At 40.0% G+C, this 17,010-nt stretch overlaps 1 protein-coding gene across 6 annotated transcripts; it reads left to right on the top strand.

Moving 5' to 3' along the window:
• Nucleotides 1–1,628: 1,628 nt before the first annotated feature.
• LOC126072107 (zinc finger protein 699) lies at nucleotides 1,629–15,589 on the top strand. 6 transcript variants are annotated; one of them, XM_049876777.1, is made up of 7 exons: nucleotides 1,629–1,764; nucleotides 2,103–2,179; nucleotides 6,078–6,130; nucleotides 7,765–7,891; nucleotides 8,478–8,588; nucleotides 9,015–9,198; nucleotides 9,557–15,589. In XM_049876777.1, the coding sequence occupies exons 3-7, from the start codon at nucleotides 6,083–6,085 to the stop codon at nucleotides 11,013–11,015; spliced, it is 1,929 nt and encodes a 642-aa protein (XP_049732734.1). In that variant the 5' UTR covers nucleotides 1,629–1,764; nucleotides 2,103–2,179; nucleotides 6,078–6,082; the 3' UTR covers nucleotides 11,016–15,589. The 6 variants fall into 6 exon arrangements, with proteins under 6 accessions (XP_049732734.1, XP_049732735.1, XP_049732732.1 ...); XM_049876778.1 differs by lacking the exon at nucleotides 2,103–2,179; XM_049876775.1 differs by lacking the exons at nucleotides 1,629–1,764; nucleotides 2,103–2,179 and adding an exon at nucleotides 2,235–2,909.
• Nucleotides 15,590–17,010: the final 1,421 nt, after the last annotated feature.

Here is a 17,010-nt window from a genome sequence, read left to right as displayed (position 1 = left end):
TCACTCTCTTGTCTCCACTGAACCCATGTAAGCCCTATCCTTGCTTCCCTTTTCAAGTCAATCTTTTGGAGAGGCTTAGATCCTCGCTGACTCCTTTTGCTTGACTCAAGCAAAATAAAGCATGCTGAAGATAAAGTTTGTCTTTCACGTGTATTCTTACTTGGGAAAAGACAAGGAACCTTTGTGTCAAGATTGGCAATTGGTAACATACCACCAAGAAAGTGGCACCAAGTGCAAAGCGTGTCCTTTGGACCTGGGGCCCCTGCACCTGAGAAGCTCCTAAACCAGGGAAGAGCGAGGACAAGGACCTTCCTCCAGAGCTGACAGAGAGAGAAGGCCTACCCCTGGAGGTGACATTCTGAATTTGGACTTGTAACCTACTAGACATTTTTAGACTGAGAGAATAAATTTCTCTTTGTTAAAGCCATCCACTTGTGGTATTTGTTTTAGCAGCACTAGATAACTAAGACAATTATCAATAGCCTTCCTCTACACCAAACAAACAGTAACCAATACAATGAAAGGGAAAAGCAAAGTCCTCAAGAGGAGGCTGAATGAATGGAAGAGCCTATGTCATGGATTGTCAGGCTGAGTTATGCATGTCCTGTGCAGAGGGATGTAGAAATGTGGAGAACCAGTAACCAGTTGTCTTCCAGTTGACCTAAACTCATGGAGTCCCCATGTGAGTCTGAGTTGAAATGCACTCCATAGGGTTTTCAGTAGCTGATGTTTTAGTAGATTTGCCAGGCCTTTCTTCCAATGTGCCTCTGGGTAGACCAAACCTCCAATCTTTCATTAGCAGCTGTGGGACCATTTAGGGACCCCAAGGTGGAGTAGGGAGGAATAAATGCAGTTAATAACATCCTACTCACTGTACTGAGAGGGCCTGGATTACTAAACCAAACTGAATCTGTTGGTGGAGTCGATTCCGACTCATAGCAACCCTATAGAACAGAGGAGAACTGCCCCATAGGGTTTCCAAGGCTGTAACCTTTACAAAGCAGACTGACACATCTTTCTCCCCTGGAGCAGCTGGTGGGTGAGAACCACCCACCATGTGGTCAATAGCCTAGCACTTAACCACTGCCACCAGGCTCCTTGAGGCCTGAATAGGTGGCCCTAACCCTAGCCCAACCCTCTAGCTCTGGACCATCTCAGCCAGTCATCCAAAATTATTTAACTAAGCAAGACCAGTAGGCCTGGTCCAGCCCCCTAAGTTTTAAAACCAAATCCCACAAACGGTTAAGGCTCTAACTAACTACCAACAGAAAGGTTAGTGGTTTGATTCCACCGAGAGGCCACTCAGAAGAAAGGCTTGGCGATCTGTTTCCTGTCTCAGCCAGGAAAACCCTATAGAGCACAGTTCTACTCTGAAACACATGAGATCGCCATAGTGGGAAGCACTACATTGCAACTGGTCTGCATTTTATTTTTTTGTAGGGGGGCGTTGTTTCCGCCCCTGCGCCTATCCTGCCCTACACGCCTAGTGAACCAAGTCCCCCGGCTCCCCCTCACCACTGTCCTGGTTCTCCCCCAGCACCCTTCACGGTTCTGGTCCTTCCTCCCCTCTCCTATAGCCCCTGCGCTGATCTGGCCCCCGGGTCCAACCACGTCTAGCATTTCTCCTCCGCTCGCGGCTGGAAGGGGTCACAGCACGTCACCCCAATTCCCCAGCTCCTGCGGCCCGCCCCTTGTGCGGAAGCGCGCGTCTGAGCGTGCGCGGGTCAGCGGCCATGTTCCCTCTCGCCCCCGCCCGCGTCTGAGGTAAATTTTCTTCTTAGTCGGCATCCGACCCTGCTCACCTGCAGTCTGGCCCGCAGCAGGCGGAGGGCTCTGCCTTGGGGTCGGTGGTCAAAGGACCGCCGACCTGGCCCCGCGCACAGCCCTTGTTGCCGTGCCAGCTCCGGAGCCAAGGCCCCTCCTCCGGCCGGGCAGGCGCCCGGGGCCTCCCGCCTCGGGGCGCCTCCTTCGAAAGCCCCAGACTCACTGAATCGGGAACTCGGGGGTGGGTCCAGCAATCGGGTGATTCTGATGCAGGCTAGAGATGGACAACACCGTCCTATTTGATCGGTTTCCAAAAGCAACCTTTGCTCTCTTTCCAGAAAAGAGAAGCATTTCTGCCATTTCAGTAACGGGGACACGTCCTCTCTGCGCTGATCTCTGGTTTTCGGAGTGTTCGGTGAGCGCTGGGTGAAATTTTCCGCAACTTGGTCCTTACCTCCCTTCTTATGCGAGAGATATTAATCTGTAAATTTTACTCTCGGAGCCCAGGTGGCACAGTAGTTAAGCGCTTGGCTTCTAACGAAAGGTCTGCGGTTGGAACTCACCAGCCGCTCCGCGGGAGGAAGATGTGGCAGTCTGCTTCCGTAAAGATGACAGCCTTGGAAAGCCTATGGGGCAGTTGTCTGTCTTATAGGGTCGCTATTAGTAGGAGTCGATTCCACGACAGTGGGCTTGTTTTGTTTTGTTTTTTTAATGGGCATAAGTTCGATACATTATATTCAGGTGCAAGAAAGTGAACTAATTTTTATGTATCTTTTTTACTCGCCTCCTTTCCAATACAGTTGTAACTTTTAATAATTGAGCTGTGAATTCTTTGAATCTTGCCCAGAAAATTTATCTGTCAGTAATAGCATTTCAACTTTTTAATTTTTATTTCTTGTACCTTTCATTTCTTTTAATTATTGCACTTGACAGGACCTCCAGTTCAGTGCAGAATAGCATATAATTTGCCTTCTTGCCTTTTTCTGGATCTGCAAGGGAACTATTTTACCATTAAATATGATGTTTGCTGAAGAGGTTTGTAGTCCCCTCCCTTAATTAAGCACGTTCCCTTCTAGTCCTAGTGGGTTAAATTCTCATCACCAGTGGATATTGAAATAATTAGCCACTGTTTTTAATCTAAGAAGGTAAGTCATATGATCTTTTTTTATTAATGTGAATCATATTAATCAATGATTAAATTTTTAACTGATCTTGCATTCCTAAGAGGAAGTGAACTTACAATTTATTATCCTCTATTCATTTCTACATTTAGTGTACTAACATTTTTTATGTATATGAACAAGGTATGTTTTGAGTTGTATTTTTCTGGTCTTGGAAATATTCTGAAAAAGTTTTTTTTTTTTTTTCTCCTTGCATTGGCATTATCAAGCCCTTACATATTTGGTAAACCTACCTGTAAAACAATTTGAAACTTGTGTTTGGTGGGCATGTTTTAAACTACTGATTTTTTTCATTACTGACTGGATATAATCAGGGTTAGTAATTTATTTTTTGATTTGATTTTATTTTTTATCATGGTTTAGGTGAAAGTTTACAGAGCAAATTTGTTTCTCATTCAAAAATTTATACACAAATTGGTGACACTGGTTTTAATCCTGCCTTTTGTCAGCACTCTTCCCCTTTCCACCCTGGGTTCCATTAGTCTGCTTTTCCTGTCCCTTCCTGCCTTCTCCTCTTTGTTTTGGGCAGGTGTTGCCCGTTTGATCTTGTATACTTGATTGATCAAAGAACAACATTCTTCAGTGTGTTGTTTGCTTTATAAAACAAAAAAAAATTGTTTTATAGGCCTGCCTAATCTTTGACTGAAAGGTGGGCTTTGGGAGTGGCTTCAGTTCTGAGTTAGAAGGGTATCCAGGAGCATAGACTTGGGGGTTCGTCCAGTCTCTATCATACCAGTTAGGCTCTGTCTGGGACCTTCTGTTGTAATCCCAGTCAGAGCAGTTGTGGTAGCTGGGCACTATCTAGTTCTTCTGGTGTCAGGGTCATGTAAGCTGTGGTTCATGTGGTCCATTAGTCCTTTGGATTAATTGCTCCCTTGAGTCTTTAGTTTTTTTTCACTCTCCTTTGTTCCAGACTAGAAGAGTCTGATGATTGTATCTTAGATGGCCACTCACAAGCTTATAAGACCTCAGATGCTACTTACCGAAGTAGGATATATAACATTGTCTTTCAGAGCTATGTTGTGCCAATTGATGTAGATGTCCTGCATATCTATGGCCCTTTGCCTCTGAGCCTGGGAACTTCATCCCATGAGGTGTGTAGTTATGCCTAAGAGGTTTCCTGACTGTGGCATTTGTGTGCTCTACTGTCTATATTAGTATATGAAGAGCACCTACAGTCATGTATTTAGAAATTTCCACCACTGAACTGGTATCTGCTAGTCGGTTTGTATTTCTTTTAGAGCATTGCTGGAAAGTCGTACTTCTTGCTAGCAATTTATCCATTACCTGTAAATTCCTTTTTTTTTTTTTGGTTTATATTTTCACTGCAGCGCGTGTAATTATGACCCATTTCCTTCGTAACTGTCTTTGTCTATGCTTTGTTTCTCTCAAAGGGAAATTGCTAAGGGTTTGTCAGTTTCATTAGTGCTCAAAGGTAAATTTTTAACTTTTCTGATTCTCTATTTTTTAAAAATGTTAATTGTTTTTATTTTCATTTTCTCTCTAAACCTTTATGCTGCTGTTCTTTCTCCAACCTCATAAGTCAATGTTTAGCCTATTGCTGATTTTTTTTTTTCTTCTCTAGGAGTTGATGATGGTTATACATATACAATTAAATATACCCACCAGGTATTGATTTCCAGTGTTATCTGAAACAGTTATTTTAATTTTCTGCCTGTACCCTGCCACATAACCAATCTTGACTTCCTAGAGATAAATACATGTAGCCTTTTCCCTTTAATGTGTTGCATTTTTATGTGTTGCACCTATCACCACCTGATACATTATTTTGTTTATTGACTATCCTCCTCCCACCCCTATTGTAACATCCAAGTGCTTCAAAGTTTCTCTGTTTGTTCAGTGCCCTATCCCCTGCATTTGTATGTAGTAGGGTCAGGTTAAGTATTATCTAAATGAATTTATAAAATAAAGGAGCAGGAGATAAAGGCCTTAAAGGAGAAGGAGCATGCAAAGAGAAGACATTTTTATAGAATACTTCATTTGTCTACTCTTCATAGTGCCCAGCAGGGTTCTAAGTAAGTCCTGGTAATGTCGGGGAATAAAGGCCTTAACAACAACTAAATTGTAAGGCATATGGTCAGAAATATACTGGTTAGGAGTTTAGGGTTTCAAGATGAATAGACCTGCATTCATATCCTGCCTCAAGAGCTTTCTAGTTGGTTAATATTGAGCATGTGATTAATTGACTCTGTTTCTAAGATTCCTCATCTATAAACTAGTCATAACAATATCTGATTTATAGAATTTCTATGATAAATAACCTATCTCTTTGTGACATCTTCCTCACATCATAATTGCTAAATAAATGGCATGTTTTGTTATTAATAAAGAATGTTACTGTATTTATTGGCTTAAAATACACTGCTTGTTCTACTGCAGTGGAAGAAACTATTGAGTTCTTGTTTGAAATTTGTGAACCAGCTCTTGAAATACCACAGTATCAGAGATAATACAAGATGCCAACTTCAGGTATTCCTGTTCTGCTGCTGCTGTACTATACAGGCAGATTTCAGCCTGAGGTCACAGCATGGCAATCCCTGCCCCCTGAGTGTGGAATCATAGTGGCTTAATGCTCTTTTCTCAGAGGCCAGATTTCTGGGTATCCTGCAGTCCATAGGAGGTTCCAGTAGTCAGGGACTGTTTACTTGCCAGGGGGTACAGAAGTGAGAAATAATTGGGAATGAAATCCCTAGAAGCCTGGCATGTAAGTCAGTGCTTTCTTGGATTTGAGACAGGGAGTGTATATTCTTATGTTTGAAGGTGCTGACTGATAACTTTTTATGCATTTTCATTATCATGGGTGGATAAACAGTTAAACTTTTGTAGACTTCAGTTAACTATCTTGGGACTTTTAATCTCTTCTTTATGATCAGCAAGGATAAGAGTACTCTTTCTACCTCTGGGGAGACGAGGTTGTTTTTTTTTTTTCCAGCTTCGTGTGTTTTTGTGGGTTTCTTGTGGTATGTGTGCATTTTGAGGGGAGCGGTCACTAAAAATTGGTGGGCTGCAGCATCAAGGCTTGTGAATGTGGTAATTGTGGGGAGATCTAGAGTCTCATGTCTTTTCCTGTATCATCTCTAACTTCTCAGTTTCTTGCCTTCCTTCATAAAGGGGACATGGAGGAAGAAAGAATAGCTGCTGAGTTACTGAAAAATATGAAACAAGTAAGTAAAAGTTAATAATTATTCTCCAAAAGAGTATTTCCATTCTACCACATCATCTGTCTCCTTCTGATTATCTAGAGCAACGGTTAGCAACCTGTGTCTGTACTACCCAAAAACTTAACCTATTGCTGTTGAGTCATTTCTGACTCCTAGTGACCCTGCAGGTCAGGGTAGAACTGCCCAGAAGGTTTCCTAGGCTGTAATCTTTATGAAAGTAGACTGCCACATCTTTCTTCCATGGATCAAGTGACTGGTGGGTTCAAACCACCGACCTTTTGGCTAGCAACCAAGCGCTTGACCAACCTGTGTCTGTATAACCAAAAACCAAACACAGTCCCATCGAATGGATTCCGACTCATAGTGACCCTATAGGACAGAGTAGAACTGCCTCGTAGAGTTTCCAGGGAGCACCTGGGGCATTCAAACTGCTAACCCTTTGGTTAGCAGCCATAGCACTTAACCACTACGCCACCAGGGTTTCTGTGTCTGTATAGGGCCAGATAATTAAGTTTTTTAGGCTTTGAAGACCATGCAGTTTCTCTTGCAACTCAGTTCTGCCATTTTAATGCAAAGGCAGTTATAGACAGTACATTTTATTGTGGTACAATAAAACTTTATAGAAACTGGTTGCAGGTGGATTTAGCCAAGAGCTGTAGTTTGCTGACCTCTGACCTAGGGTTGAAAGTTGTGCTTCTCCAGCCTCCTGGGTCTCTCAGGTTTGGTGAGGAGGAAGAAGAAACAGCTCCCAGTCACTCAGTGTTTTTATTCGCTCAGACCAGATTTGACCCTGTGCCTCATGTTGTGCTGATTGTTATGGTGGTTGTCTTAAACACAGTGCTGCTGTAACAGAAATACCACAAGTGGGTGGTTTTAAAGAACAGAAATTTATTTTCTCACAGTTTAGGAGGCTAGAAGCCTGACTTCAGGGCACTGGCTATAGAGAAAGGTCTCTCTGTCAGCTCTGGGGAAAATCTTTGTTTCAGCTTCTCTAACCCCAATGTTCCTCCCAGTGATCTCCATGTGACATCTGTCTTTCCCCAGTTTGTGCTTGTTTCTCTGTGCTCTTTTTATATCTCAAAAGTCATTAGGTTTAAGACATAGCCTACACTGATACTGCCTCATTAGCATGATAAAGAAGACCCTATTCCTAAATGAGATTACATTCACAGGCATGGAGATTAGGACTCCAGCACATATCTCGAGGGGGACTGGTGGACAATAAGGAAACAGGTGAAATTGGTTTGTAAAAAGGCATCAGTGTTGTAAATGTGGAAATGATTTTATTTCTCCAGGTTCTCTCTTTTCTGCTATGTATTCTGTACTGTTCTACGCCATGAAAATAGAGAGGAATAAGACTTGAATTGGTCGCTGTCAAACTGTAGAGAGATAAATCTAGTGTATTATAAATGTTATTAAATCTGTGAGACAAGATTTGATAGTCAGGGCATATATGTGGGTAGGAAAGGAAAGTGCTTTGATAACTGAGTTTTAGAGTAGATGTTGGGAGACCAGAGAACCTTCTGAACTTCCTGCGAATTGATTCTCAGTTCCCTAGTGCTGTCAGCCACACCCATTCTCCTGCACACATTGGGGAGTTGGTGCCTTGCTGAACCAGAATATATGGGATGTTTTAGGACTCAGTGGTCTTTGAGGATGTGGCTGTGGACTTTACTCAAGAGGAGTGGGCTTTGTTGAATCTTGCTCAGAGGAACCTCTACAGAGATGTGATGCTGGAAAACTTCCAGAACCTGGCCTCACTAGGTAAGAATAGCAACATTCCTTCATTTAGCTGTTTAGAAAACAATCTTACTATTCAACCCTGTTCCAGAATTTTGGCTAAGGAATAGGAATACATTGGTAAATAAGACACACATGGTCAGTGATCTCAGAGAGCTTACAGCCTAGTGATTTCACCATAAAAATAAACATCTACGTGTTAAACTGACAATTCTATAATTGGGTATTTTGTGAGTAGCACAGTGGCCTTTTGTGCTGCTTAGACAAATTATGAAGTGGCATTGTGTTATTTTACCATGGCCTTAAAGTAACCTTGTCTGAGGTTAGTATTCTGTGAGGTTGCTTACGTTTAACAGGAGAAGAAAATGTCCTGGTTGTGAGCGTCAGACCAGCTCGTAATAATAGTAAGAATTGGCTGTGAACGTAAGATCAGTTTTGATGTCAAGAGGCTGCTTTTTATTTTTATCACTGCATTTTTTATAAATTTAACAAACATTCGGCTTCAATTAAACTCATACTTGCCATCTGAATACTAAAATTTTGGCCTTGTCTCATGGAAATGTTTGTAGTTCTTCATTGTTTTCCCTTACGATATGCCTTTCTACATTAGCAGGGTACCCGCTACACATACCCCATCTGATCTCTCAGTGGGAACAAGAGGACCTGAAGACAGTGAAGAAGGGACTTATCCAGAGCATCTGTACTTGGGAGCACCAGGAAGGCATGCATCCTCAGGAGAAGCTCTTCTGGTTGGGGGATGAACAATCCAACTAGTTGCATTTGGAAAAATCAGATTGAAAAAACAAAAACCGCTTTTTGTCTGAGGAGGCTGATCTTCTATGGATACCTTAGATTACCTTAGACTTTTTTTTATCAGCCATCTCACACTTCCCTTGTTCTTGGGAAAGACTTTTTATATTCCCTTTTTGAAAGTTATATTTGGTCATGTGCATTATATCCAATTCCTTTCTGCTTTGCTCTCCTAATTATATCCTATTTATGTTCTTACCAATCTCAATCTTCATGGAATTATTTCTTAGCAAATTGGTTACCGTTTTGACCCTTGGGCCTGTTATTACCAAAATCATGAAACAACCAAACTCATAGAAGTCTTTTGTTTACATGTGCTTTTACGTTTTTGTTTCAGGCCTTGAGACTCAACTTAAGATCAGTGAATCAGTTGCTCAGCAAGATATTTTTGGAGAAAAAATATCCAATGAACAGAAAATAGTAAGATTCAAAAGGAAAGATTCCTGGTCCTCCAATTTACATGAAAACCAAGAATACCATGGTATTGATTATCAGAACAGTAACCATGAGAGACATTTGAGGTGAGTGGGATTCATATAAGATAAAGCAATGTCTTAGGAGAGAATCTTAAAATGTCTTGAATTAAAAAAAAAAAAAAAACTTGTATGGCTAAACCTAGGTCAAAAATTGTGATTTCACTAAGATTTTCACAGGATAGTATTTCCAGAAATGTGACTGAGATGTTGAGTGTTTGACACTTAATTTTCTTGGAAACCATTATCAGAAAAATTCCATAAGTCAGAAACTTGGTGACATTACTGGCTTGGTAGAGCCCTCTATGAGAACTTCCAGCTTGTAACTTGACAGGGAAGAAAATTTACGCATTTACTGAAAATGGTAAAAACTTATTACTAATAATGTGCTTTTGTTTTTAAAAAGAAGTCATGTGGTGAAGAGAATCTATGAATGTAATGAAGGAAATCAGTGTGGACAAGCCCTCAGCCAAATTCCAAATCTTAATATGGTCAAGAGAACTACTGGAGTAAAACCGTATGAATGCCATGAGTGTGGAAGGGCCTTCAGGGATCATTCATCTCTTAAGAGTCACATTAGGTCTCACACTGGAAGCAAACCCTATCGGTGTGAGGAATGTGGAAAAGCCTTCCATTTTCTTGCTTCTTTTAAGAAACACGTGAAAACTCTCTTTGAAGAGAAACCTTATGAATGTAAGGAATGCACCAAAGCCTTTAATTGTTCCTCATCCTTTAGGGCACATGTGAAGAGTCATACTGCAAAGATAAAGTATGAATGTAAGGAATGTGGGAAAACCTTTAGTTGTTCCTCATCCCTCACAGAACACAAAAGAATTCATAGTGGAGATAAGCCTTATGAATGTAAGGAATGTGGGAAGGCCTTTAGTTGTTCCTCTTCCCTCTCTAAACACAAAAGAATTCATAGTGGAGATAAGCCATATGAATGTAAGGAATGTGGGAAAGCCTTTAGTTCTTCCTCCCACCTTATAATACATATAAGAATTCACACTGGAGAAAAGCCTTATGAATGTAAGGAGTGTGGGAAGGCCTTCAGTGAGTCCTCAAAACTAACTGTGCACGTGAGGACACACACGGGAGAGAAACCCTATAAATGTAAGGAATGTGGAAAAGCCTACAATTGTCCCTCCTCCTTAAGTATCCATATGAGAAAACACACTGGAGAAAAACCCTATGAATGTCTGGAATGTGGAAAAGCCTTCTATCTTCCTACTTCCCTTAATACACATGTGAAAAATCAAAGTAGAGAGAAACCCTATGAATGTAAGGAATGTGGGAAAGCCTTTAGTTGTCCCTCATCCTTTAGAGTACACATGAGAGATCACACTGGAAAGGTACAATATGAATGTAAGGAATGTGGGAAAGTTTTTAGTCGTTCCTCATCCCTCACTGAACACTTAAGAACCCACAGTGGAGAGAAGCCTTATGAATGTAAGGAATGTGGAAAAGCCTTTATCAGTTCCTCCCACCTTACAGTACATACAAGAACTCATACTGGAGAGAAACCTTATGAATGTAAGAAATGCGGAAAAGGCTTTATTTATCCCTCAGCACTTAGGATCCATATGCGAACACACACTGGGGAGAAACCCTATGAATGTAAGGAATGTGGGAAAGCCTTTCGTCATTCTTCATACCTTACTGTACATGCAAGAATGCATACTGGAGAGAAACCATTTGAATGTCTTGAATGTGGGAAAGCTTTCAGTTGTCCCTCATCTTTTCGAAGACATGTAAGAAGCCACACTGGAGAGAAACCATATGAATGTAAGGAATGTGGAAAAGCCTTTGTTTGTCCTGCCTACTTTCGAAGACATGTGAAAACTCACACTAGAGAAAACATATGATGGTAAGGAATGTGGGAATGTCTATAAGATTTTTTTGAAATCTTAGGCAACATGAGTTATCACACTCTGGAGACAACCTGTGAAAGTAAGGAAAGTCGTCACTCCTTTTGAAAACTTTTGAGAATTCAGGCTACCTGTGTATTGAAGTCATGTGGGAAAGCTTTTATGAACATCATTTATGCATAAGAAAATTCATATCAGAAGTGAAGTCTTATATACTTCCATCAGTGTTTCATCCTTAGAATGGGCTGCTAGCTCTAGTTTTCTAGCTTTTATTTTCTGACATGACTAAGGTGATAGATTTCCTGCTAATACCTTTTTGGCTGTAACCACATATGTTTTAATATGAGGTGTTTTTATTTAAGATTATAAATATTGTCTTATTTCCATTACAAAGTCCTTTGGACCTGTGGAGGATTTGAAGTGTGTGTGTGTGTGTGTGTGTGTGTATGTATGTATGTGTATATATGTATTATGTATTTTTCTTTTTTACATATATGCAAGTAAGAGTGGTGGTTTTATAAATTAGTTTCAATCCCCATTATTATCTGAGCATGCAGTCATTATGGTATTGACACATATTTCAGGGGGATTTCTTTTTGGTCTAACATGTGACATATTGAAATTGCTTACCCAGTATTTACCTCCTTTTTTTAAGGTTATCAGATTTTACTCTTAAAAGACTTTGATGTTCAATAAGTAATTTCAGCAGAAGTTAGTAAGTGTGCAAAGCTCTTGAAACAGGACAGTCACATCCAACGTGCAACTTTTGTATTTTGTCCTTTGTTCTTTCTGGGAATTGGACCCGGTGTTTTGAGTTAAAAAAAGAGGTCTCGTGACATGAAAATGAAAGCTAGAAGTTAACTTCGGTATGCTGGGGACTGCATGTTCCAGAACTGCTTCTTTGTTGGGTTCCTGGTTGGAGTTGGAAACCCTGGTGGTATAGTGGTTAAGTGCTATGGCTGCTAACCAAGAGATCGGCAGTTCAAAGCCACCAGGTGCTCCTTGGAAACTCTATGGGGCAGCTCTACTCTGTCCTGTAGGGTCACTGTGAGTCGGAATTGACTCGATGGCAGTGGGTTTGGTTTTGCTTTGGTGGTTAGGGCTGTCTAAAAGAGGAGCTTGCATGAAATTTAGAGGACAGAAGGGGAGAAGCTATTACTTTCAGTTTAGTGAAATTATCATACAGGGAGACAGATGCTTAGGGGCCTGTGGACTCCAGTTTCTAGCTCATTTTCCTGATTATTAGACCCACTGATGAATACTGGTTCAAAACAGCATTAAGGGCCTGACTTCAGTTAGTCAGAGGTTGCAGCGCCATAGACATCTCCATAATCACCCTCGACACAGCTGTTTTGATTTCCGGCATGCTCATTTATCATCTTGCTGATATTACAGTCTCTCTGGCTCATCAGCCAACTATAGAGCCGAACCCATTCGGGGGCAAGGTTGTTGTCGTCCGCACTGTCCTATACCCCATCATGTCACTCTGTTCATGGGAAAAGACACGTCTGTGCTGCAAGCCCACTGTGATCTTGTAAAAGCAAGAAGAGCTATGGACAGTGACAGGGAAATTATTCTAGGCATAACTGAGGTAAGGGTTTCACAGAAGTCTTATCCCATTTTAGTGGAGAAGGACTTGTATTTGACACCTTCAAACCTGGAAGATTTTACTGCCTTTTTATCTGAGAAGATAAGAGATACTTGGTTTGAGCTTCTTCGGGTACATTTAGCTACCCTCTTTCCTTACGTTGTATTTTCTCTTTTTCTCTAAAAGTATACCTGTGCCACCTTCCCTTTCTTCAGTGTTTACTTTTTTATTAAGGTAGACATACACTAACTCATAGGCATGAAGTATCCTAATCTTAAGTGGCCAGCCTGATGAAATTTCACATATGTATTCCCTGATTAGGAAACCGTGGTGGCGCAATAGTTAAGTGCTACAGCTGCTATCCAAAGGGTCAGCAGTTTGAATCCACCAGGCGCTCCTTGGAAACTCTATGGGGCGGTTCTACTCTGTGCTATAGGGTCGCTATGAGCTGGAATCGACTCGATGGCACTGGGTTTGGTTGGTTTTGGTTTTATTCCCTGATTCGAAACCCTGGTGGCATAGTGGTTAAGTGCTATGGCTGCTAACGAAGAGGTTGGCAGCTCGAATCCACCAGGTGCTCTTTGGTAACTCTATTGGGCAGTTCTACTCTGTCCTGTAGGGTCGCTATGAGTCGGAATTGACTCGATGGGAGTGGGTTTGGTTTTCTGGTTTTATACCCTGATAAACATAGAACATTTCCAGGACTCCAGAAAGTTCATTCATGCTGCTTCTCAGTAATTACCCCACAGTAGGTAATTCTGACTTGTATTATACTTGATTAGGTTAGGTTTGCTTGTTCTTGATCTTCATATAAATGTTAAATAGGTATAGTTTTGTGTTTGGCTTTTTTTTTCCCTTAACGCATTGTCTGAAATTTGTCTGTTTTGCGGCATATTTCACTAGTTTGTCTTTTGATCACTTTTTTTTGGTGGACTTATGCACCCATTTCTCTTGGTATATATGTAGGAATGAGGCTACTGAATCATAGGGTAGGCTTTATGTTTAATTATGGTGGGTATTCCCAGTTTTTCAAGAAGGTTGATTCAACCCGTAGTCCCAAAAGCAATACATGAGAGTTCTGGTTGTTCCATATATCTTGCCAATACTTTTTAATTTTAGCCATGCAGCAGAGGGTGCGGTTATGTCTTGTTTTTGGTGTTAATTTGCATTTGCCTGATATAGGTAATGATGCTGACTACTTTTTCATGTGCTTATTGGCCATTTGGATATCTTCTATGAGGGTACCTGTTCAAGTGTTTCGTACATTTTTCGGTTTCATTGATTTGAAGGGCTTACTTCTGGTTACCTGCAATTTATTGTATGTACATGTATATCTCTATAGAGAAAAATATGTATGTTGTATGTATACCATTATATACACATACTTGTATAAGCCTCGTATTATATATTATATATACATATAAATGTACGTTATGTATACACACACATTGCAGATAACTTTGCCTAGTCTCTGCCTTGTCTTTCTATCATTTTTCTAAGCTATAGAGGGGAATTTACTGATTTGGTTGCTGAAAAGTGTTTGGATATAAGTAACTTCAGGTATGGCTGGATGCTAGGGCTAAAAAGGTGTTATCTGAATGAGGTCTGTCTCCATATCTTAGCTATGCATTTTCCTGCATTGACTTGTCTCCGAAGCAGGCTGTCTAGGGCCCTAGAAGCTCTAGGCTGCTCTCTTCCTGGGTTGAAGTCTTAGAAGAGAATGATCTTTTTGAGCTGTTCCAGTATAATTACAAGCATTGAATCATAATGGCTCTCATTGGCTCACTTGTCAGCCAATATCCAATCCCTGGCCAGGAGGAATAGATTACTGGTTTAGGACTAGCTTTCCCATCCTTATCTGGAAACTGGAGGTGGAGTCTGTGCCAGAGTCCAGACAATTGTGATGCACATAAAGAGGGGAGGAGGCAGCAGTGGGCAGGTGGATTGAACCTGCAGCTGGGATCTAGAAATAGAGCTAATAATGTCAGCTAGCATGTTGTGCTGGCTGGGCTTAGCAGTGAGGGGGAACTAGGAGTTCTAGGAAGTCAGCCAGAGCTAGGCAGTTCCTAGAAATCCTTTCAGGTCAATTGCCATATGATAGCATGTTTAGATTGCTAAAGATACTTCTCAATATTTAAGAAGCATAAAAATCAGCTGGATGTCTGAGTCCTGCTTAAGAAGTGTTTGCTCAGACCAAGAAAATGAATATATTCTCCTGTTTTTTTTTTCCCTCAGACTCTTCATTGTTTAACTTCTTATATTTAGATCTGTGATCCATTTTGAATAATTTATTTGTATGGTATGAGGTGGGATCAGGGTCTGTGCGTATGTATCTTCAGTTGATCAGAATAATGTATCAAATAGACCATGTTTTCGCCTCTGTGAAATCTCTGTGCCTTGGTTCACTTATCTTTCCTTGTACCAGTACCGCACTACCTTAATTTATGTTGCTTTTTTTGTATTTTTGGGAATCAGGCAATGAGAGCCTTCCAGCTTTTTCATTCTTCAAGATCGTCTTGCCTTCTCTATTTTCTATTTATTTCTATATTAATTTTAGAATCTCATCAGTTTTCACAAATCTTCTGGGAGTGGTTGGAATTGCACTGCCTTTAAAATAGACCATTTTGAGGGAAATCAATATCTTTGTAATAGTGAGTCTTCCAGCTGATGAGTGTTTACATAGGTCCATTTACCTAGGCCTTTAATTTCTTTTATCAGTGTTTTATAGTTTTAATTGTAGGGGTCTTGAATGTCTTTGTTTAATTTATTTCTGGTATGTGGTATGTTTTACTTTGTACATATTATTAATTTATTAATTTCCTTTTCCAGTTGTTTTGGCTAGTATCTAGAATTGCAGTTTGTTTTTGTACTTGACCTTATAGCCAGTGTTATTTACAAATTCAATTAATTATTCAAGTGGTTTATGGACTATTTTTGATTTTCTATGTATACAATCATGTCAATATCAATAAAAGAATGTTTTACTTAATTTCTAAACTTTATCTTTTGTTTCTTTGTCTTGCCTTATTGTTTTATAGTGATGGATAGCGTAATGGTTAATTTTATGTGTCAGCTTGTCTGGGCACTGTTGCCCAGCTGTTTTTGGTCAAACACTAGTCTAGATGTTGCCACGAAGGTATTTACTTGTGATTAACATTTAAATCAATTGAACTTGAGTGCATTACACTCCATAATGAAGGTGGGCCTCATCCAATCAGTTGAATGTCCTAAGAACAAAAACAAATTTCCCAAGGGAGGAGGAATTCTGCCTCTAAGGGTATAACGCATATCCTGCCAGCCTTTCCAGTCTACCACCTAACCTACCAATTTCAGACCCGCAATTGCCAGAGTTTCAAACCTGTCACCTAACCTATATGCATTTTGGACCCAGGATAGCTGGAGTTTCCAGCCTATTCTCTGACCTGCTGATTTTGGGCTTGCCAGACACCACAGGTGTGTCAGCCAATTCTTTTAATCATTCAGTCAGTCTCTCCCTCTCTATGTATGTATATATTATCTCTCTCTCTCTATTTCTTGGGAGAACCCTGCCTGATAGAAATGATGAAAATGGAAATCCTTGCCTTGTTCCCAATCTTGGGAAAGTGTTTTAATATTTCACCATTAAGTATAATGCTAACTCTGAGGTTTTCAGATACCTTTATTAGATTAAGGAAATAGAGCTGTATTCCTAGATTGCCAAGATTTCTATTTATCATGAACGGTTACCAAATTTTTATTTAGTGCTTTTTCTACATGTATATTTAAAAAAAAAAAGTCCTTTGGTCTTTTGAGTGGTAAGTCGCTGTATTTCTTGATTTTCAAATGATAAAACAACATGATTGCTGAAATCAAACCACACTTAGACATATTTGCCTTTCATATTACTAGATCCAATATGCTAGTTTTAAAATATTATTTCTGTGCCAGCATTAATGAGAAGTTTGGCCTATAATTTCATTTCTCATGCTTTGCTTATCTATTTTTTGTATGAAGTTTATACTGGCCTCATAAAAGGAGTTGGAAACTGTTCTGAAAGTCTTTACATAAGTTTCAGTTATCTATTCCTTATATATTTGAAATAGTACACCAGTGAAACTGTCTTTAGGTTTTCTTCATGGGAAACTTTTGTAAGACGGTTTCACTGGTGAATTATTCCAAACGTATAAATAGACAAAGGACTTTTAAATTCTTTATTCTTGTGTTACTTTTGATTAAATTTTATCTGTCCATAACTTTCCAAATTTGTTGATGTAAAGTTGTTCATAATATCCTGTATCTTTAATTTCTTTCATCAGTGTTTTATAGTTTTAATTGTAACGGTCTTGAATGTCTTTGCTTAATTTATTTAAAAATTAAAAATAAAACTTGTCAGTTTTCTTTTTAATGTCTGAAAAACCTGTAATG

Source organism: Elephas maximus, chromosome 3, assembly GCF_024166365.1.
Source record: "Elephas maximus indicus isolate mEleMax1 chromosome 3, mEleMax1 primary haplotype, whole genome shotgun sequence".
In the NCBI taxonomy this organism is placed as follows: Eukaryota; Metazoa; Chordata; class Mammalia; order Proboscidea; family Elephantidae; genus Elephas; species Elephas maximus.
Note: the sequence above shows the minus strand (reverse complement) of the source record. Positions and strands in the feature narration are given on the sequence as shown.